Raw genomic sequence first — 22,154 nt, 5'->3', positions numbered from 1 at the left:
GGACAGCCCCCGAATGAGGTCTGGGGCAGCGGACTCTGCCTCTTTAGTGAGAGGAACCACAGTCACGTGGCAAAAAGCGTGGACGCAGGGAGGAGTGGAGACCTTGGACCATCACTTAATCTACCACAGTGTGACAGTAAAACATCAGCTGCTTGGTCTCTGTCTTCTCTCTGTATCTGGAACACACGGAATTTCGATTATCTGTGTGTGGAATGAGCTGTCCCCAGCCGAGTAACCTAACAGAACAACTGATTTGTTCCTTGTAACCCTTTGGGCTGAGCGGACTCAGCTGGACAGTTCTGCTTCTTTTGAGATCGGCAGGGGCTGTGGTCATCGGAGAGACAGCCCCTCTGGAACGTCCAGGATGGCTCCCTTGGAGGCCTGGCACATGGTGCTGGTGTCCGCCGGGCACCCAGCACGGGCCTCTGCCGTGTGGCTGTGCTGGGACAGGGGACTGGGTTCCCAGAGGCAGGGAGGGCAAGCTTCTGGTTCTTTCAAGGCCTAGGCTGAGGCTTCTGTGGCGTTCTCAGGATAGGGGCTGCCATTAAGTTGGCTTGGGGTCTGAGGGGAGGGGACGAGCTTGAGTGCGGGGGACAGGCCGTGGCACGTGTGTGCAGGGGGGCCTTGTGCAGGGTGAGCTGTCCCAGAGAGGTGCTGAAGCCTACGGGAAGAGTGTCTGTTCCTGAGCGTGGGGTCCTGCAGTGGTGGTAGGGGGGGCTTCTTTTTTGTCAGGAAGGCTCAAGGATGGAGCCTGGTGACCCTAGGAGCAGAGTGGTGTTTTCCTGAGGTGACTGCTGCTCTCCTGGGTAGGCCGTCTTGGGGGAGTTGAAGGATTCCACCCCCCACCAGAGGAGCCGGTTCCCGGAGACCTTTGGCCAGGCCCCCTCCTCTCAGCCTCTCCTCTCACCAGTGCGCCAGAAGCCGGGTTACCTCCAACAGCTACTCAATGCAGTTTCAAGACAGTGTTTCATTCCTTTTGCATTTTTAACGACTATTATCCCCGCAAAGGACTTGCTTTAGACTTAGGGGGAAAAATTGCACACTTTCCAAAATTGAGAAATTTCACTATAGTAATGTCTAAGGTCCCAGGTTTGCCATTGTCTGGGCCAGCCAAGCTCCCCTGATCTTGGGCGGACCCCATGGGGCTGTTCTGGGGATAGGCCCCCAGCATGCAAACCTGGAGCTGAAGGCCTCCCCTGAGAAGCCCGTCTACTTTGGAAGTGGATGGGTTTGTACCGTAAGAGGGTGGAAAAGCCCAGAACACAGAGGTACTTGGGACGCCTGCGAGTGCTCGAGCATATCCCTGGGAGCAGGTGTTCGGTAACAAACCTGAGGGTCAGCCTTTGTGTCTGCTCTGCAGTCTTGTAGTGAAGATGTTTATTTTTATCTTGCGGTTTACTCCTGCTAAGAGGCATGGGCTAGATTTACGAAGAAGAAACAGAAAACACCAAAAAAATAATAGTTAATTGAGAAAAAGTGATGGTACCTTAAAAAATATAAATTAGAAGAGGTATTTTCAGTGCCAGAAAACAACAACTGATGGCTAAGATCTACAGAGAACCAAAGACTGGTTGGGGAGTGGTCACTGGAGCCTGGAGCCCTGGGGGTGGGTCCCGAGGATGGGAGAGGTCACCAGGGAATCCAGATTGTGGCCAAACATGGAGGGAGCCTCCCATGGGTGGAGGGAAGGTGTAGGGAAGAAATAGCCCTGTCCTCTCCTCTCACTCGCTGATCTCCAGATGGTGTCACATTGATCAAACCTAACCGGAGCTCAGCTGAGGCAGCTGACAGGGGTCAGCCCTGGTGGGGATAGTGCAGGGTGGGGGTGGGGGTGGGAGGTGGAGATGGGGTGGGGCAGACAGACAAGAACCAGAACACACTGGTTTAGAATCTGAATTAAGGAATATATTGGATGAAGTATTTATCCCTAGAGTATGGGCACGTTTAAATTTAAATGAATTAAAATATCTTCAAAATACTGGGTAAAACCTGTTAATTATGTCAAGCCAAAATTTCTTAGAGTCAGGCCAGTCTGACTTGAATCCTGTCTCTGTTGCTTATTAACCAGTGGATCCTGGACAAATGAGTGACCTCCCTGGGTGTCCATGTCCCCAGCTGGACAATGAGATTGAGAACGCTCAGAGTGGCAGTCAGGGTCAAATGAGAAATGCGTATGGTGTCCTCAGCCCAGGGGCTGCCACTTAAGCACTCAGTGTACAGTAGTTGTGCTTTTTATTAAGAGCTTAATTATGAAGCTGAAAGACGTGTAGAAGGCATTAGCTTCGATAGAAACTTCAAAAGTCCAATTCTCTCAATATAATAGAAAATGTTTCATTTTGGGGGTCTCGTTTCTTCCTTTAAACAACCACTCAAAGATGCTGCCCATGTAAAATGATGTGTGTGAACTGTATTTGACTTGGATTTTGGGGGGCCTGTCATATTAGGGTTTGGGGGACTAAAAGTAAGTGATAGTCCCAACAGGGGAGAAGTGGGTTTCCTAGTCACTTCATTTACTACGCATACCTAAAGACAAACATTTAAATGTGGAACCCGGGATTATTTTACCATGGGTGTGCTGTGTTCAGTTCTAATGGAAAACAAAACAGAAACGTGGTTGTTTATTACTGTTTGTCTTGCCCCTTTGTGTCTCCCAGCTGACTCAGGTTCTGAGCGGATGCTGACTCAGTTGGCCTCCTGAGGGACATGATTCAGACTGTCCCGGACCCAGCAGCTCATATCAAGGTAGGTTCCATCTCAGCCAGGAAGCTACCCCTGGCTTCCCCCTGCACTGATTTCCATAGATGCCTGCCTCGCTCTTGGTGAATGCAGGGCTCAGCCAACCACAGCCGCGGGCCAGTACAGTTCTGTTTTTATACAGTCCTGGAGCTAAGAAGATGGTCTTCATATTTTTCATTGATTGAAAAAAAAATCAAAGGAAGACTAATGTTTCCTAAGGCATGCAAATGATACAAAATTTAGATTTCATCGCCCAGTCTCATCACATACTGTCTAGGGCTGCCTTCACACTGTCCTGGCAAGTTGAGTCGTCTCAACAGAGACCACATGGCTCAAAGCTGACAGTATTGACTCTCTGGGTCTTTGCAGACAAAAGATCACTGACCCCCAAGTTTACATCTAAAACCACATCCAAAGTCTCCAACTTCTGTCCTAATTCCATCTCCTTCATGCTCCCTGGGTGACCTAGGAAGAGACGGGAGGGTGAGCGCTGGGGTTTCTGACGCTCCGCCATCAATTTATCGGGGCATGCCGACACTTCAGCGCCTTGTCGCTTCACACCTGCTCAGTGACAGCCCTTCCCAGCGGGCGGGGCGCTCTGGATGTGAGAGAATGGGGAAGTGGGGCTCCTGCCAAGGAGCTCCTGCCCGCAGGGAAGCCCCTCAGTACTATACGTCCATGTGGTCACAGCCACCAGGAGGAAATGAAGTGATGGTTTTCGGATACTTGACCCAAATAAAAGTTGCAAAAGAAGTTGGGGCTTGGGCTGCGTAATCCAGACGGGCTGTCTGCACCTGTCCTGATTGGCTCCGCCGTCCACGCTGGTCCAGCTGACTCACTCCACTGCCAGTGTTTGACTTTCCCTGTATTAATTCATTTCCCCACATGGCCTGGGAGGTTTCCCTAATTTATATGCTTTACCTAAAACATTTATTGAAAATGAGAAGTGGCTTATTAAAGGAGAGGAAAGTTTATGGTATTGAGAAGTTTACCTTTTTGCGGGGGGACTAGAACATAAAATGCCCTCCGAAATCACACACACACACTTACACTCACACTCACACACACACACTCACACACACACTCACACTCACACATTTTAAAAGCAGTATATTTGGTAAGTGTTAAGTACCACATGCAGCTCATATTCATATATATTTAATTGCTTTGAAAATGTCATTAGATGTAATGAGTTTAATGCATCCTTTAAAATTCGTGGGAGCTCCTGCAGTGTCAGAAATACAGGGAGTCCCAGGGCCGTGGAGGGTTCTGAATTTCATCCAGGGACAGAGAGAGGCGAGCCTCTGGGGACACCATCGTTTGATTTCTGTGTGATGGTTTATTGGGGCTTGGTAGTCATGTCTACAAAAATGCAAGTGGGACGTCCTGTGGCTGTGATAAGGGTTCTTCAGAACTATCTGGGACACGTTTGTAAGTGTGTCTGTGGGCACACAGATGGGGGGAAGGGGCGTTCTCCTTTTAGTCTTTGTTGACCTTGAAGCAGCAGGATGTAAATAAAAGCTGTCGGGGAGGGAAGGTGATACAAGAAGTATCTTCTGTTCCTCAGAGTCTGAGTGGCGACAACTGAAATCCGCTTTGACTGGAATTTTGTTCCTAACCAACCAGAAGGATAAGATCAAGTCAGCAAGAAATTATCAAAGATTTTTAAAAGTTAATTCATTAAGTGCAAACAGCCAGGCAAAGCTGAGAAACGTAGTCCCGAAAATGTGTTTAGTGCAAACGTCCTGTATTTGATCTCAGGAGTGAGCTATGTTTTCAAATCTGATTTATCTGATTGTCCTCATATCAGTTGACAGAAATAGAAGCGAAGGATAATTTTGAGAAGTGTGACCCTGAGAGTTTCTTCAAAACAAATCTAGACTCAGATTGCTTCTGTGTCTCTTGGAGATGAACTGCCAGTTTAGAGTTGCAGGTGCCAATAGCTGATGTTGACTTAGAGGTAGAGAGAATTCTAGTAAAGACATTTGTTTCCTTTGTACATCTATCAAGCCCCACCTACTTGAATTTGCATAATTCTTCCTGGACTTCGTTTTTTTCCCATGTATGAAACTGGTGTCCTTGACAGGGAAGTCAGCAAAAATAGATTGCCTTTCACCATTCCCTTAAAAGCCCCGATTTGGGGAATTTCTTCAGTAGATTTTCTGTGCTGAGAGGTTTCTGGTTCTGGGCTGAGGAATGCAGCTTTTACTTCTGGGAGAGGAAGTTCTTACAAATGACACAGGACTGGTCCCACTTGACATGTTAATGTAGATAATGGAAGAGTTTGTCTTTGGCTCGTTGCTACAGAAATGTTTTTCTCATCTGGAAAGGATTTGAATTCGCCACAGAAGTGGCTCCCCATCGCAGGTGTGCAGGGAGATCACCATAAAGAGTTTAGCATCCCTGACATTTGTCCATAGACCGATCTGGACGAAAGATATGTTCCTTTTGTATTTAAAAAGTGTATTCTGCATAATTTCCCATAGTTCTTTTCTGCTAGAACAAGTGACTTTTATAGGTAGAGCTTTAAAAAGGAAGGATGGTAAATATGAAATACAATGATATTTTTGATTTAAATAATATAGCAGTTGTGGCAATTGATTTACAAAGAAAATGAATAGAACCTTAAAAACATTTTTTAGCTTATTCTCTGTTGGTGGTAATAGTAAGTCATTAAGCACATTTTGACTTGTCTGTCTTTGCTGGCCCTTCCAAGCACTTTCTTATAGTAGAAATTATGGTAAGTGTCCCACGACTGTGCTCTTAGCTGCTCAGGGCATGTGACCGTGCCTCTGCTCCGCTGAGGGGTAGTGCCTTTCACCACCAGAGGTGGACCCAGACTCGTCTCCTGAGAAGGGAAAAAAGACTAGCAAATCCGTTTTATTAGGATTTGACAAGGATTTTGGTCATGAATTCTCATTCTCAACTTGCGTCATTGCATTTCCTCGTAAGAGGTCCACTTTGATAGCTTCATGGTCTCACATTGTCCAGATGAAGAGGGTGAGCAGATGAGTCAAGTTTCCAGCCTTAAAGAGTTGTGACATCTTGTGCATTTTGCCCGATGAGCACATTTTGTAGTAGTTCCCTTTGCCAGTTCACCAGCTACATGTGTCGGAACTGCCCAGGCGAGGACTGAGAGGGGAACAGTCTGAATTTTAGTTCCACCCCGTGGATCAGCAGCTGTGTGGCTTAGGGAGGCTAGTTCCCAAATCTCTGAGCCGCTTGCTCTTAGCTAGGTTCATGCTGTGGATAAGAGCGAGGGTGCTGACGTCCGAGGACTCGATTTGAATTCTGCTCTATCATTTACTAACTCGGGGATCTTGTACCAGGTCCTCTGTCTCTCTGCTTGGGTTTCCTCTTGTCTGAATTGAAAGCGCCTGCTTCCTGGGGTCAGCATGAGGATTCAGTGAGTTATTATAGGTAATACACCCAGCCCCTGCTGAGTGCTTAGCTCTGGTGAGTGCTTGTGGTCTGTAAAATGAGAGTAACAGATCCATCTCAAAGGTGCAGTATTGTCCTGTCTCTAATACATACGGAGCGCTGTCAGCATGTCTTAAAAAATATTGAATTGAGTGAAAGAAAATCTAAAACAGAAGGTGCTCAGGAGTTTGGGATGAGCAGATACAAACTACTATATACAAAACAGAGAAGCAACCAGGTCCTACTGTGTATGTACAGCACAGGGAACTATATTCAGTAACTTGTAATAACTTACAATGAAGACGAACATGAAAAAGGAATATATATATATATATATATATATATATATATATATATATATATATATATATATATATGTATAACTGAATCACTATGCTGTACACCAGAAACTAACACAACACTGTAAATCAACTATACTTGAGTTAAAAAAAAACAAGTGAACAACCAGAAACACCAGAATGAGCTGTCTGGCACAGTACTATTTACATACAGGAAATGCATGCTGTTAGGAAATTACTTCTCACACAGCATTGTGTACATTTCATGGGTATGTACACATCTGAAACATATCATGACCACATCAGAGGGGATGAGTACATATGTGGGGCAGGCTGGCTGGTTGCTTTGAGAGGTGATTAGGGGATAAGGGAAATAATAATAATAATGATAATAATAGAGATAATGGCAGTACCTAGCATGGAGGTTTGGATGTGGCACAGAAGGTCCTCTCCTACACACTGATGGGACTGTTAAGTTGGTACAATGCCAGTTGTGCTTTGGTACCCATTTGGCATTGCCTACTGAATGATGGGCCCACCCTGGGCTCCAGTAGCTCCATCCCTACTGCAAATGGGCACCAGGAAATATGCACAAGCAAAAAACTAGAGAAACCCATATGCCCACTGAGAATGTCTAAATTAATTATGGTCTAGTCCCTCAATGGAGAACTATACAGCAGTGAAAAATAAACTACCAGCGTCTACCTGTGTCTGTGCATCAATGTGGATGATTCTCAAGGTTGAGTGAAAAAAAAAGTCACAGAAGAATAAACAGAGTATGATTCTGCATATAAAGATCAAAAGGAAGCACAACAAAAGAACATATGTTGTTCAGCGACACACACATATGAGGCAAAAAGAAGAACAAAGGCACAATATGTATATAATTCAGAATAGGAATTGCTTTGTGGGAGAGGGGAGAGCTTTCGTGGGGGCTCAGGAGGCTTCTGAGGTCTTGGTATTGCCGGTTGTGGGCTGACAGGTACGTGCAAGAATGTTTGCTTCTTATTCTTTAAATGGCATGGTATTACCTATCCTATTGTGTAAGGAGCAATAAAGAACTTAAGATACTGAAAGAAGAGAAAGGGAAGATCGCACTGGGAGGCTCAGGGTAGAATTGCATTTGGGGAGATGCCTTCTAATTGTACACTATTCTGCACCGCAGCAAATCGTTAATGTTAGCGGTCACTTGGCCCAGTGCTGGTCTAGCTGCTAAGGTGGGCGGGATCCAGCTCTGATCAGGTGATGTCCAGGCAGCAGCTCTAGTCATTTCTAAGTTGAGTATGCTCACCTGCCTTTAGCTCTGTGAATGGCTCCACTGTACCCTTTTGCAACAAGGAACATGTCTCTGACTCATTTGTTCATTCATTCATTCATTCATTCATCAAACATTTATCAAAGCCTTCCACATACTCACAAGGTGTTGGGAATGTGGATGTGGGAATAAGAGACCATAAAGACACAGCACCTGAAATCCAGGGCACAGGTCACATGCTCCCAAACACATGTTTTGGACACAGCATGGCCCAGGGTCTCCCCCACCCCCTAGCTCGTCCACCCTACCTCGTCCCTCTCACAGCCCTGTGCTCAGCCAGCATTACTTCTTTCTGGAGAAAGCCTGGCGGCCCCCAGGGTCCTCCTGTGGGTGTCACACCTTGCTGGTTATTCTAGGTGGAGCATGCAATGTGCTCTGCTGGCCTGATGGCTCCCAGGTCCAGCTCTCCTGCCACTGCAGCTAGAAATGGCTGGAGTTTGTCACTGCACTGACAGTGACCCCCTGTCCTCCAGGGGAGGAAGCCCGGTTCCATTCTGGTGTCCACTTCTAGCTGATGTCCAGCTCTTGCCCCCCAAGGTTTTGTATGAGGTTCGGTCACAGATACTGGACCACGGGGTAAACAGTTTCTCTGTTCTGGATTCTAGTTGCTTCCACATGTGGAGAAGGACTGAAAAACTGCCTTACTCCAGATTTGTTTCTAATTATGATCCCCTCCATCCTGTTCTTTTTCCCTTTTACTTTTATATCTTTTGCTCATTTTTATGAGTGTCTTGGGGCCAGATGGTCTAGGTTTGATGCTTGGCTCCATTTCTTATCAGTTGCCTCAGCTGTAAGATTGGGTAAATAGTGCACCTGCCTCATAGAATCATGGGGGTTAAATTAGAGTTAATGCTTTTAAAGCACTTATTAAACACTTATTATCACATTACATATTATTATTCATATATTGTAATGTCATTAATATCATGATAATTATATATTATAATGCATAATGCCATATATTACATATTGCTATCATTTATATGTTATAGTAATTATATAATATTCTTGTACTATTAATATGTGTTACCAATAATATATTATTAACATTTATATATAAAACACATTATAATTAATATATTATTAATGTTAATAATACAGCAATATGTTATATTATTAAAAACTAAAGCAATTGTATAATATACCACTATATTATTAATATGTAATATTCTATATGAGCATATTTTGACAATAGCAGTAGAAGGGGAGAAGGAAGAAGAGGGAATATTCTGGAAAGAACTGGAAAGATAATAGGGTCAGTATTTGCCGAGAACTGAACTGCTGAAATGACTTCTTTCCCACGTGGTTCCGTGGTTGCCTCTCTGGAAGTAATGCTAAATATTACTGACTATAAAAGATTCTAAACTTAAACTCTGTTTGTGTTTCATAGAAGGAAGGGTCTGAAAGAGATTTCAGAAGTAGCCGGCATTAAACACGAGGTCACTGGGAAGCCTGAGAACCCAGCAGATGAGCAGGGTGCTTTCAAAGTAACACGAAGCAGATGCGAAAGTCCGTGATCTGCTTCCCGAGTACTGAGTTCGGCGGCTTCTGTGGCAGGCGGTGACTTACCCCATCCCCATGGAGAAGGTGGATCTCACTGCCGCGCTCCTACCTGAGTGACAAAGGACCTATTGAGTTTTAAGTATTTTGCACATATTTGCAAACCTGATTTACAATGATTCTGCTTCCTAGGAAGGTGGAAAGTTTATCCTTTAGAGGATATGCTCAACAGAGGCCAGAGTTTTCCTCCCCGATCTGTGTGCTGTGAAGATGATGTAAGCCTGCTTGATACACTGCCTGTTTTTTCCTCAATAAATCAGCTTTGATCAGATTCCAGTGGGGTTAGCACATCCCCACCAGCCTGGCGGCTCTGGCTGTTTACAGCTGCAAGTTGATTTTTTGCACTTTCATTTTTCTGTAGGATGGTGGCATTTAATTAAACACAGATGAGCAAATTTGCTATAATTCCCACCAATGCATATTAGTTTTATAAGCAGAAGATAATTTTAAAATATCAAGATATTTGATAAGGTAAAATTGTGGAGCCATCTAACATCTGACCGTCTTGCCTGCAGGCCTCTTAGGTGAGGTTTGCTGGAGGAGGGCTGTGCTTTCTGTCCCTCCCTCCTGGCTTCCTGCGTCCCTGGGGACTGAGCTCGGTCACCTGCTGGGGATTGTGCTCAGGGTGCATGCAGCGGGGCCTAATGGTGTGCTCCCCACAAACTGGCAACTCCTTGTTAGGATTCAGTGACACTCGCATTCAGGGAGGGCACCAGCTTTACCAGAAGGTGTAAACGGGGGTTGGAGGAGGTTGAGATCATGTCCCTGGAGAATGGTGAGGAGTCGTTTGTGCTTGACCTAGAGCCCCTCTGGGGCTGTTTCCTCCAGAGGTGGTTCTCTAAAGGTATCCCGGAGATCGAATCAAAATGCAGATTCCTGGGCTCTCCTCCAAAGCTGCTTCTCCAGGAGATTCGGGTTGGACTCAGAGAACTGCATGTTAACAAACCCCTGAGGTGTTTCTGTGGCGCTTGCTTAGATGATGAATAATTACTAAGTATTAACCTCACCTTATGGTAAATCTCAAAGCAGCTGATTTTTTTTTTTTCCTGTCTACACTGGAGGCTGCATGATTCTGCAGCACAGCTCTGAATATCCTAGTCACACGTGTAAGGGTTTGGAGAACATTATTTGGACTTGGGTTTCAAAAGGCCAGCACATTTCCTGGGCTCTGTGATTGGACCTGCAGAGGGCTGAGAGGAGGAGCTGGTGGGTGGAGGAACAGAGAGGGTGCCAGGTGCGCGGAGAGGAAGACCACCACCCTTGGCAACATGGGAGTCATTGGTGACCTTGGGAAGAGTGATTTGCATGAAGTGGACAAAAGCCATATTGGCGTGTCTTCCAGTCCAAAAGGGAGAATAGATAAGTGCAGATAGCTTGTGCAAGGCAGCTCTTTCCACTTAGGATTTAGAAGGTTTAGTGCTCAAAATCTTGTATACATTTTATTTTAATGATATTAACCCTGAGCGATGTCATATTTTTTTTTCATTTAAGAGGTATATATATTTTTAATTTATTGAAGTATAGTCAGTTTACAATGTTGTGTTAGTTTCTGGTGTACAGCATAGTGAATTCAGTTATATATGTATATTCTTTTTCATTATAGGTTATTACAAGATATTAAATATAGTACCCTGTGCTGTACCGTAGGGTCTGGTTGTTTATTTTATATAGTAGTGTGTATCTGCAATCCCAAATTCCCAATTTATCCCTTCCCACCTGCTTCCCCCTTATAACTATGAGTTTGTTTTCTATGTCTGTGAGTCTGTTTCTGTTTCATAAATAAGTTCATTTGTATCATTTTTTTAGATTCCACGTATAAATGATAACATATGATATTTTTATTTTTCTTTCTGATTTAACTTTACTTAGAATAACAATCTCTAGGTCTATCCATGTTGCTGCAAATGGCATTTATTTCATTCTTTTTTATGACTGAGTAGTATTCCATTGTGTGTGTGTGTGTGTGTGTGTGTGTGTATCACAATTTTTTTATCCCTGATTGGTTTTGATGTTTATTCTGCCTGTTAAATTTTACCCTCAGAAGATAAATGTTTTTATCTGCTTGCACCTATTGATATTTTTCTTTGCTGTCTTTCCCTAGCTTTTAAACTTAGAACATTCCTATTTTTCTTGCTCTTTTGTGTATTTCCTGGTGTTCTGTATCTCTTGTTTAACAGAAATAAAATAAAATATATTTATTTTAAAAGCCACCAAGAAAGTCGTTCAGTGTCCACAGAAAGCGCACAGCAGTGCAGATCCCCTTGCATGGGGAGTTCTGCGTTCTGTGCAGAATGAACCCATCCTAACTTGGCAGCAGTGTTTTCTGCTCGTTCCCCCTGGAGGGTAGATAAGCAAAATGTTCAACAACTAGCCTGGGCACACCAATCAACGTGGGGCAGACCAACCGGATGAGATCATGGTTGGAGACAGCGGGGGTCCCTGTCTCAGTGTTTCTACCCTTCCTCTGGGTGCCCACTCGCCAGGGAACTGACTCTCCTCCTCCATGCTCTGCTGGCCCCTTGCTTTTATTTTTCTGTCCTCCCAGTCTTGACATTGGGTCCTTGTCATTTGTCAGTGCCTGTTTTATCTGCTTGCTAGATTATACATTACTTCCGGTGATCACATACTCAGCTTTGTGTCTCTTATGGTACCTCATGCCTGGGAGATGCTTAACATACAGGTGCTGCTTGAATTAAATAAGCAGGGGCCCCAAGGAAGCAAGAGCCACACAGGGCCTTTGTTCTGTTCTGGGACATAATGGCCCAGTTCAGTGTTTGCCAACTTTTTACCCTTCATTCTTCCTCTTTGTAGGTGTGGTTATAACCACACAGCCAATTTGCAGACTAGAGAATGTGTTCTCAAGGGCAGTGTGTCTTAACTTTTCTGTATATAGTTTTGTATATATAATTAAAGTTTTTATTTTTTAGAACGGTTTTAGTTGCACAGCAAAATTGTGCAAAAGTACAGAGGTTTCCCATATGCCCTCTCGCCGCACACGCCCACAGCCCCTCCCACTGTCAGTCTCTCCCACTCTTGCGGTCCATTTGTCAACAGTTGGTAAACCTGCACTGACTCATCATCATTACCCAGAGTCCACAGCTTACATCAGGTCCCTCTTGGTGGTGGGAACGCTGATGTGAACATAGAATCTTGTCCATTCTGTGGACTTGGAAAACAGTGCAATAACATGTTTCTACCATTAAGTACCATGAAGAGTAGTTTCAGTGCCCTAAAAATCCTCTGTGCTCTGCTCACCCATTCCTCCTCTCCCCCCGCCCCCACCCTGCCCCTGGAAACCACTGATCTTTCTACTGTCTCCATAGTTTTGTGGTTTCCAGAATGTCCTATAGTTGGAATCGTACAGCATCAAGCCTTTTTCAGTTGGCTTTTTTTCACTTTACTGGTATGCATTCAAGCTTCCTCTATGTCTTTTCATAGCTTGTTAGCTCATGTTAACTTTTTTGAATCTTAGAACTCTTTAAAAATTTGGTGAATGTCACAGATTTCCCCCCGAAAATAAGTGTGCAGGCACACACTCACATGCACACACACACATTTGTATGCTCACAGATCTATTGAAGGAAACCCAGCACCCCAAGCGCTCCGGCCCCGGAGGCCCAGGGATCCCAGGTGCTGGCGATGCAAACCCCCCTGGATGCAGTTGATGAAACTGAAAATGAGTTTTCATTTGCACCTAACTATCCCGCTGGAAAACGCGTGGCCTCATGAAGTCAGTGGCAAGACAGGGCTGCTTTGAACAAAGCTTGTTTCGAGGCACGTTCTTGGTCTCAGTCCAGTTCATTCTGCAGCTTGATATCTGAATCAGGCTTCTCAGACCTGACTGTGCACGGGCGTCACCTGGGGCCCCCGGGGGGCCTTGAGGTGCTGCACTTCCGGGGACCAGCCTTCTACAGCGAGGCTCTGAGCCCTGGTTCTCAAACTACAGGTCACGAGCCAGTTGTGGGAGGAAGTGGGTCAGGGCCAGTCTTAACAAAAGGCAATGGGATGGAACGGGAGAGTGGAAACTATCAAGGCGTGAGGCATATGGGGAGGAAAAGCATTCTTTCGGAAATCTTCCGTGTTAGTTACATATGTGTAGGTGCAGACGCCGGCCTGGTTATACAATATGGTTTCTTACTCCAGGTACATTTGGAAAACACCCCTCAAGTTTTCGTGAAGTAAGAAGTGAGGAAGAAAGCACCTCCCTTGTCGTTTTACCCTAAAAAGCAGTGGGTTTGCAGGCATAAAATTGCACACGTGTCTCCCTGGATTTTGTGGCTCTGATTCTGGTATCCAGATGTTGGGATTTATCCCAAAGCAGGGACTGTAAATAGCAGAGAATTTTTTTTTCTTTTAATTTTAAAGATCGAATCCCAGGGTTAAATTAAAATCCTGGTTGTGTTTTGCTTAATCGAGAGTACATGGTACTTCTGAAAATGCACTTTTAAAAAGTAAACAAATTGAACCGAAGCACGGCTATTAATTTTCTAGTGGCTCTTTGTGGAGTTTCTGGAAAGTACGTTCATTTGCATTATACCTTAACCGCTAATATGCTGCTGTTATCAATATCCAAAAATAAACAATGACACCAATTTATATGGACTCCAAATTAGCCCCATAACATTTTACGATAGTGGTATTATTACGCCAACTGAGTTTGAGGCTGACAGAAATATGTAACCCTAACCATGTGATTCTTGTATCCTTTGTTTTCAAATCCAAGTTTAAAGTGTCTTTATGTTTGAGTTTTATCATCAGAACTGAAAAGTGTGCGCCTAAGGTAACAGTCAAAAGTAAGTCAAATTTTCATGATTTAATGTTGCTTGAAAAAGCCCGCAATTCAAACTCTTACTACCATGATTATTTGAAAAAAAGGTTACGTAAATTTGCCTATTTCATGACACGTTACAAAAGGGGTCTGAAGCCTGCAGGTGAGACTAGAGATGATGGGTGAGTTTCCAATTTGACCTTCAGGGAAAGCTGTCCTGGAAGAATTATACATAAAATAGGCAATATTAGCTGTGAACAAAGGCATCAAGAAAGAAAACAGACCCAAAGAGGGAAGATATTTTTATCTTCTGAATAATTTAAACAATATGCTGCTGCTCTTACTCCTTCGTCTTTAGGAATGGAAAATTCACGTATATTCAATAATAGGACTTAAAAAGACCTGTTACTTTATTCCTTAAAAGTGAAATTAAAGAAACACCAAGGATTTACTTTATAGCACAGGGAACTATATTCAATATCTCGTAATAACTTATAATGAAAAAGAATCTGAATATACATATGTAACTGAATTACTTTGCTGGACACTTGAAACTAACGCAATACTGTAGATCAACTATACTTCAATTTAAAGAAAACACAAAGTAAGGCAGGGCTCTGGTGCTTCTGCTTTCTCAGGTTTACAGTCATTTTTGCAAAGTGATTTTGATCTTAGCACGGTTCAAATAAAATGGATTAGTAATCAATAAAGACAAAGCAAAACACCTTCGGTGACATAAGGCATGCCTGATGAAGAAGTGTGGCTGTGAATAAGAGAAAGTGACACAAGTTGTTTTTGTATTTTTGTCATTTTCCGCAGCTTTATTTAGATATAATTGGTATTTAACTTTGTGCCAAGTTTAAGGTGCACTGCGTGGTGATTTGCTACATGTATGTTGCAAAGTGATTAATAGAGCTAGTTAGTATCTCCATCCCTGCACAAAATTCTTTTTTTTCCCCTTTGTGGTGAGAACATTGAAGACCTACTCTCTTAGGAACTTTGAGTACACAGTACGGTGTTGCTAACTATAGTGATCATGCTGTCCATTAGATCCCAGAACGTATTCGTCTTATAACTGGACCTTTGGACCCTTTGACCAACAGCTCCACGTTTCCCTCACCTCCAGCCCCTGGCAGCCACCGCTGCTCTGGGTTCCTATGACTTTGGCTTTTTTGAGATTCCACATTTAAGTGAAATCATACAGTATTTGTCTTTCTCTATGTGATTTATTTCACTTAGCATAGTGCCCTCTCAGGTTTTTTCTTTTAAACACATTTTACAGTATTATAATGTCTAAGTCTGAGAAAACCTTTTGATTGATATGATATAAATAAAGTGAAGGATTTTTTCAAGTATCCACGATTATTTTTGCATCAAATGAAAGTATTTCAATTTACCTGAAAATGTAAAAGTCACATGTTACATACGATACTAATTATTTTGTATCATAATTACAATAACATTTCAATCATCCATTCATGCACTGAGAGTTAAAATTTACGATGCTTGTTCATTTCCTTTGAAGTGGCCAAATAACATGAGTAGTGGGAATTGATGAAATTTTAATTTCTTGAAAGTTGATCTTCGTGTTGGGGCGTGGGGAGTCACTCTTCCCTGGTGTTGGTTTTAGGAGCATGGTGTTAGTTGGGTCCCCTGGGGAGCAGATGTTAGGATGGAATGAGGAAGGCGTGAAGTTTACTTGAAGGGGAGGGGCGCTCCGGAGAAGGAGAAAAAGAGGATGAAGCAGGATTCGGCAGAGATGGCCTCAGCCGGGGTGCAGACTGGACAGTTTGACCAGCCCACTGGGAGCTCTGGAGCAGACATTGCCTTTGGAGTGGTCCAGTGATGGGCAGAAATGGCCAGGCTCTCAGCCCCCACCTCCGCTGTGGTCTGTCATTGGCTCCAGGGACTGAGATGAGGCAGAGGGGCTGCGAGCAGCTGGAGGCTGTTGAAGGTGAATCCTGGGTTCTTCCTGGGCTGCCAGGAGCATCTGCAGAAGCAAGAACAGGCAGTAGGCAGCCCCTGTGAGAAACCTTGCAGGGTCAGCATTTGTTTACATTGTTACTCCATCCTTTCTTTGGGGGGGGGGGTGCAGATTTACCCTTTGCAGGATTATCTTCTGCTGAGTAGAAATGCCCTTTGTTCACAAAACCTACGTGATGTTCACAACATGGAATAAATAGCCTCTTGTCCTTGGTGCCTGGGCTGGGGCACTTCACTGCTGGGAAGCTCCACCATTATCAATGGCCACCCTGATGGAAAGTTGGAACGCTTAAAAATAATAGGTGATTATTAAAAAAATCCTTTTAAGACTACTAATTCTGTTGTTTGGATGTTTTTGGGTTTAGACCTCCGGATAGACAAATTTTTGCTCTATTTGTTGTATTATCTGTCTTTTGTTACAGTTCAGGGTGGACATTAAATTTCTCTTAGGGCTTTTGGTTAAGTCTTTGATTGGTTCCTCAGATCCCAAGTCTGAACACCCGAATCATGGTGGTCATTACATCAACCTTCGCCCCCCCACGCACTGGAGATCAGGATTCAGGCTTTATTCTAATGCTGCCTGGGGCCTGGGTTGCACCACTGTGATCCTCAGTGCTTGAAATGAAATCGTTACCAAACAAAAATTCCTGAGCCAATGAGGCCAAACAAACCAGAATGTTGGAGTTTGGAGCAGAGAAAGGTTTATTGCAGGGCCAAACTAGGAGAACGGGTGGCTTGTGCTCAAAAAGCCCAAACTTCCTGACAGTTTTTGGGGAAAAGTTTTTACAGGCAAAATTTGGGGTGGGGGCAGCCAGGTGTGTTTCTTCTGATTGGCTGGTGGGGAGATAACAGGGCTGTGCTCCAGGAGCCTTGTGCTCAGCCTGAAGTTACCATCCTCCACATGAGTGGGGGCCTTAGTTCCCACAGAAGATCTCAGAGATACAGTTAGGTATGTTCCTTGAGGAGGAACCAGGACCCTGCCCAAGGCTGCACTGTTGTTTCCTGACTGCTCCTCCCTCTGCGTTCCCTTCCTTCCCTGGTGAAGCTGCCCTTTGGAACTCAGGGAAGGTCAAGGAGGCTGAAGGAAGCCTATGTCCTACTAACAAGAAATGGAGGACATGGAAAGGATCTGTACGAGGGACCCTGCTCTGTTTCAAAATCAGATTCAAGGGGAGGAAATTGATTTTGTACCAAGTACCGTGCTAGAACACAGAAAGGTCCCCTCATGTGCGGTAACCAGGAGGCAGCTCTACTCGTGTTCCTGCTCCAACCTTTTGCTTCTACTAGACTGGGGAATTTGTGGACCAGAAAAAAAAAAATGGGGGTGGATACTCACATGGGTTTCCTTGTTCTACTGCTGGCGTCTCCATACCAGGCTCCTTCCAGACTTTCTCCAGCAGGCGCGGGGGCGTCAGCGCTGGGGGGCTTCCTCTCCACTGCGGGGCACTTCTCACTCCCCTCCTCCCTGTGGCACTCACTCTATTTGCGCTGTGTCCCCAGAGGAGACTGAATCTTGACCTCTCTTCTCTTTCTTGGCTCTCTGATATTTTCTGTACATTCTGATTATCCAGTCCATAATTTTGGCATTATTTTCTGTGTTTCTCTCCATCATGATAAAGGACCTTGCACCTTTTCCACCTTCCTCTGTGTTGATGGTTAACTGTTTACAAATATCACCATTACGACTTTGTTTCTATTAAATGTGCCTTAATGTTTTTGGTTTATTCATTGGAATCATTCCCTCCCCCCCCCCCCCATTTTGCAGTGTAATTTTTAAAGTTAATTTTTTTTATTGAAATGTAGTTGATTTACAGTGTTAGTTTCGGGTGGACAGCAAAGCAATTCAGTTATAAATATACATACATATACATTTTTTCTTTTCAGATTCTTTTCCATTATACGTTATTACAAGACATCGAATAGAGTTCCCTGTGCTATACAGTAGGCCCTTGTTGTTTATCTGTTTTACACATAGTAATGTGTTATCTGTTAATCCCAAACTCCTAGTTTATCCCTCCCCTGCCCTTTCCCCTTTGGTAATTGTAGTTTGTTTTCTATGTCCGCGTGTAGTGTAATTTTTGTCACCTCTGTGTGTGGTAAGTATATCTGGGAGGTTTCTTCATGTCTTACTCTTGGCTTCCCTAAAGCCACGTTCTTTACTAACACATGATGGAAATAAGGCTCCCCAGGAAGAGCTGCTCCAGACTGGAGGGCTGCTGTGGCGACGGTGAACACTGATCTACCTTGTATTTCCATGCCTTCACTATTTACCATTTGAGAATTTGGAAAGTGTTGGAAAATGACTTCTTGTTTGAAGCACACTTGCAGTAACCTTAGCCTTTGGACTAGAAGCTCTTGGATGCCTTTGGAAAAAGAGGACGCCTCACAGGACCTGAGGGGAGGGATTGTGATTCACTCTTTCTTAAAAGGAAATTTAAATGTTAGCACTGTGATTTTTGCAGCCAGTCCTCCTCACTTACTAGAGTGCCAGCACTCAGGTATGTGGCCATTTGACCGAATGAGCTGGACTCAGGAACGTGTGCGGAAACCTTACTTTTCTCATCGCTGCTCCTCCCCACCCGCTAAGAGGAAGTACCCTCCTCTCAAATGACATCCCAGGTCCATTCAGAGTTTTTATGATCACTTGTAATTGTTAACGCACAATTTTATTTTCAGGTATTCAGAAATCCAGTTAATTCTTAAACAAACTCCAATCTCCTATTCAGGTTCAGGGTTCATGCCTCCCTCGGTTCTGAGCTGTTTCAGGGTGAGAAACTTCAGTGTCCACTTCTCCTGTCGGCTCCTTCCTCCTCCTGTGACCTTGAAATCAGTGATGGGCTGAGTTCACCAGGTCGGATTTGGGGTGGCTCTAAACATATTCTACCTCACAGTTTGGTGCCTCTCTTTAGACAAGGGCTTCTGCCAAAACTCTAAGTTCCCCTAGGAACTTAATGTCCTGCTCCAGTTAAAAAGAAAAAGAAAAAAATAGTACATTAACTATAAAGTGCCAGTTGCCAACAGCGCATATCAAACAATTCCAGCCATAACAGAATTTTTAAAAACTTTGTTCGCTTACTGACACCCAAGGAACACCTTGTCCATCTCCCCCAGTTTCAGTTTGTTCTGTATCTTTAGGAGCAAAAAAAGAAGTAAATATACAGGTGGTACTGAGGTGAGCATCTGCTGGAACAGTCACCCCAAAAGATGTCTATACTTAGAACATTCCAAGAATTTTCTGAAGAATCAAGGGAAATTGTCCACAACACGTACCGGTTTTCCCTTGTGCTTAGGATTTAATCTGCCCCTTCAAGAGCTTTTCTGTGTAAGCTGTCACTCTGTTCTCTTTGGTTAAAGTCCCAAGGGTTCTAAGTGGTTAAGCATTTAACTATTACTGGGAATGTTTTGGAGCAGCCATTATGGAAAACAGTATGAAAAAAACTGAAAATAGACCTACCATATGATCCAGCACTCCTACATATATCTGGAGGGAACTCTAATTCGAAAAGATACACGCACCCCAATGCTCACAGCAGCACTATTTACAATAGCCAAGACGTGGAAACAACTTAAATGTTCATTGGCAGATGACTGGATAAAGAAGTTGTGGTATATTTATACAGTGGAATACTACTCAGCCATAAAAAGAATAAAATAATGCCATTTGCAGCAACATGGGACATGGAGATCATCAGTCTAAGTGAAGTAAGCCAGAAAGAGAAAAAAAAATACCATTTGCTATCACTTTTATGTGGCATCTAAAAGAAAAAGCACTTGAACTTATTTACAAAACAGAAACAGACTCACAGACAGAAAATAAACGTATGGCTGCCAGTAGGGAAAGGATGGGGGAAGCGATAAACTGGGAGTTTGAGATTTGCAGATACTAACTAATAATATATAAAGTAGATAAAGAACAAATTTCTGCTGTAGAGCACAGGGAACTATATTCAACATCTTGTAGTAAACTATAACAAATATGTACATATGTGTATGCATGACCGAAACACTATGCTGTACACCAGAAATTGATACAATATTGTTAACTGACTATATTTGAATTAAAAATTAACCATTATCATTTAAAAATATACTAGCTTTTTCTCAAGCTAGTATCTTTGGTCACTGATACTCACCCATCCCTGAAACCCCCAGTGCGGCCCTCAAAGTCTGGGAGGGGAATCCTGATAGCACATGACACAAAGTCTTGCCAATCCACTTAGAACTCGCGCCCTGGAGGAGCACCATCAGAGTGAGAGCCAGTGGGGATTATACAACTTTACAGATCTCTATGTACCAGATCTTTTAATTTTATACTAAAACAGCATATTGCACTATTGAAATTCAATATGGAAATATTTCTTTTGGTATTAAATAAGAGTTTCCAGAAATGCATATGTTAGCAACTAAAAATAGAGAAAGTCCCAAATTTGTCATTTTTCCATAGTGATAGGAGAGACTTAACACTTTTCTTGGCACTCCAAGGAATGCAATTCATGTTATCACTGCTTCCAGGTCACAGAAACAGAGAGCTTTCTCTTCGTGAGCACCTGCAGCTCTGAGTAGCTGAAAACATGAGCTTTGGGCGTCTTCAAGTGCAGAGTCTCACGAAGCATGGGGTGGGGCCGGGCGGCAGGTGCCGGGAGGTCCCGTAACTCTCACTGAGGGCGACTCCCGTGGAAGATGTCAGTTCTCTGCTGGGTAACTTCGGGTGACTGGGCTGGGCTCTTTTAGCGGTGCTGGGCGGGAGTGAGGGACAACCTCGGAGTTAATCAGGGAAGACTAACAGCTCTAACAACCCCCCAAATTTCAGTGGTCCAAAAAAAGTTATTTCTCTCTCAGCCCAGTACAGGGGTTGCTGGTGTGGTGGCTCTCCTGGGTATCTCTCTTGTGAGCGGTGACGCAGGGATCCAGCCTCCTTCCCTCCCAGCCTCTGTCTAGATTTTGCTCTTCTCTGTGTCCGCAGAAGCTGTTCATTCAGCCAGTTGGTGGGAAAGAGAGTGGACGCTTATGCGGGAGTGTTTCATTGGTGGGCTTCCACCCACTTCCCATTGGCCAGAATTCAGTCATGTGACCACACCTGATTGCAGAGGAGACTGGGAAATATAGTCCACCTGGGTGCCCAGGAGGAAAGGGACATTGGCAGATGCTTGGCCGGTTTCCCCTGTGCCCACGAAGTGCTGTAAAACCTGCTTGGATCATAGAGGAGGAGCTGCAGGCCCGTCATTCCACATTCCTCTCTCCATACTGACTTTCTTTTCTTCCTCTCTGTCTCCCATGACCACAAAATAAGTTTTTTGTTTTTTGTTTTTTTCTCTCATGGCAAAACTCTACATGTCACTGTGAACAACTGAAAAAAATAATTACATAAAACCCCATCAACTCGGTAACAATAAATATTTTGATGGACAACTTTTCAGTTGGGGTAACAGGAAAAATTTTAAGCTTCTATGGGATTTTTTTAATTGAAGTATAATCAGTCACAATGTGTCACTTTCCAGTGTACAGCGTAATGTCCCAGTCATGCATCTACATACATATATTCCTTTTAATATTCTTTTTCATTAAAGGCTGTTATGCAATATTGAATATAGTTCCCTGTGCTATCCAGAAGACATTTGTTTTTTATCTGTTTTTATATATAGTGGCTAATGTTGGCAAATCTCAAATTCCCAAGTTTATCCCTTTCCACTCCTTTTCCCCTGGTAACCATAAGATTGTTTACTATGTCTGAGAGTTTGTTTCTGTTTTGTACATGAATTCATTAGTATCCTCTTTTTTCTTTTCTTTTTTTTTTTTAGATTCCACATGTAAATGATACCATATGGTATTTTTCTTTCTCTTTCCGGCCTACTTCACTTAGAATAATGATCTCCAGGTCCATCCATGTTGCTGCAAATGGCATTATTTTATTCTTTTTAATGGCTGAGTAGTATTCCATTGTATAAATATACCACAACTGCTATGGGATTTTGATGAGAGGGTTGGTGCTCACATCTGGGATATTAAAAAAAGGAAAAGGAAGGATTTACTGATAGAGGGACAAGATGTGGCCGTGGGAGATGTTAAAGATAAC

General features: G+C 43.6%; 1 protein-coding gene across 3 annotated transcripts in view; it reads left to right on the top strand.

Annotated features, from left to right (window-relative positions):
* Positions 1–22,154, top strand: part of ERG (ETS transcription factor ERG) — a 175,755-nt gene that overhangs the window by 5,489 nt on the left and 148,112 nt on the right. For all 3 annotated transcript variants that reach the window (XM_064475986.1, XM_031459501.2, XM_064475981.1), the window contains exon 2: positions 2,655–2,742. In XM_064475986.1, coding sequence (XP_064332056.1) covers positions 2,704–2,742 — 39 coding nt within the window. In that variant the 5' untranslated portion in view covers positions 2,655–2,703. The remainder of the gene's footprint in view (positions 1–2,654; positions 2,743–22,154) is intronic.

Source organism: Camelus dromedarius, chromosome 2 (assembly GCF_036321535.1).
Source record: "Camelus dromedarius isolate mCamDro1 chromosome 2, mCamDro1.pat, whole genome shotgun sequence".
Lineage (NCBI taxonomy): Eukaryota > Metazoa > Chordata > Mammalia > Artiodactyla > Camelidae > Camelus > Camelus dromedarius.
Note: the sequence above shows the minus strand (reverse complement) of the source record. Positions and strands in the feature narration are given on the sequence as shown.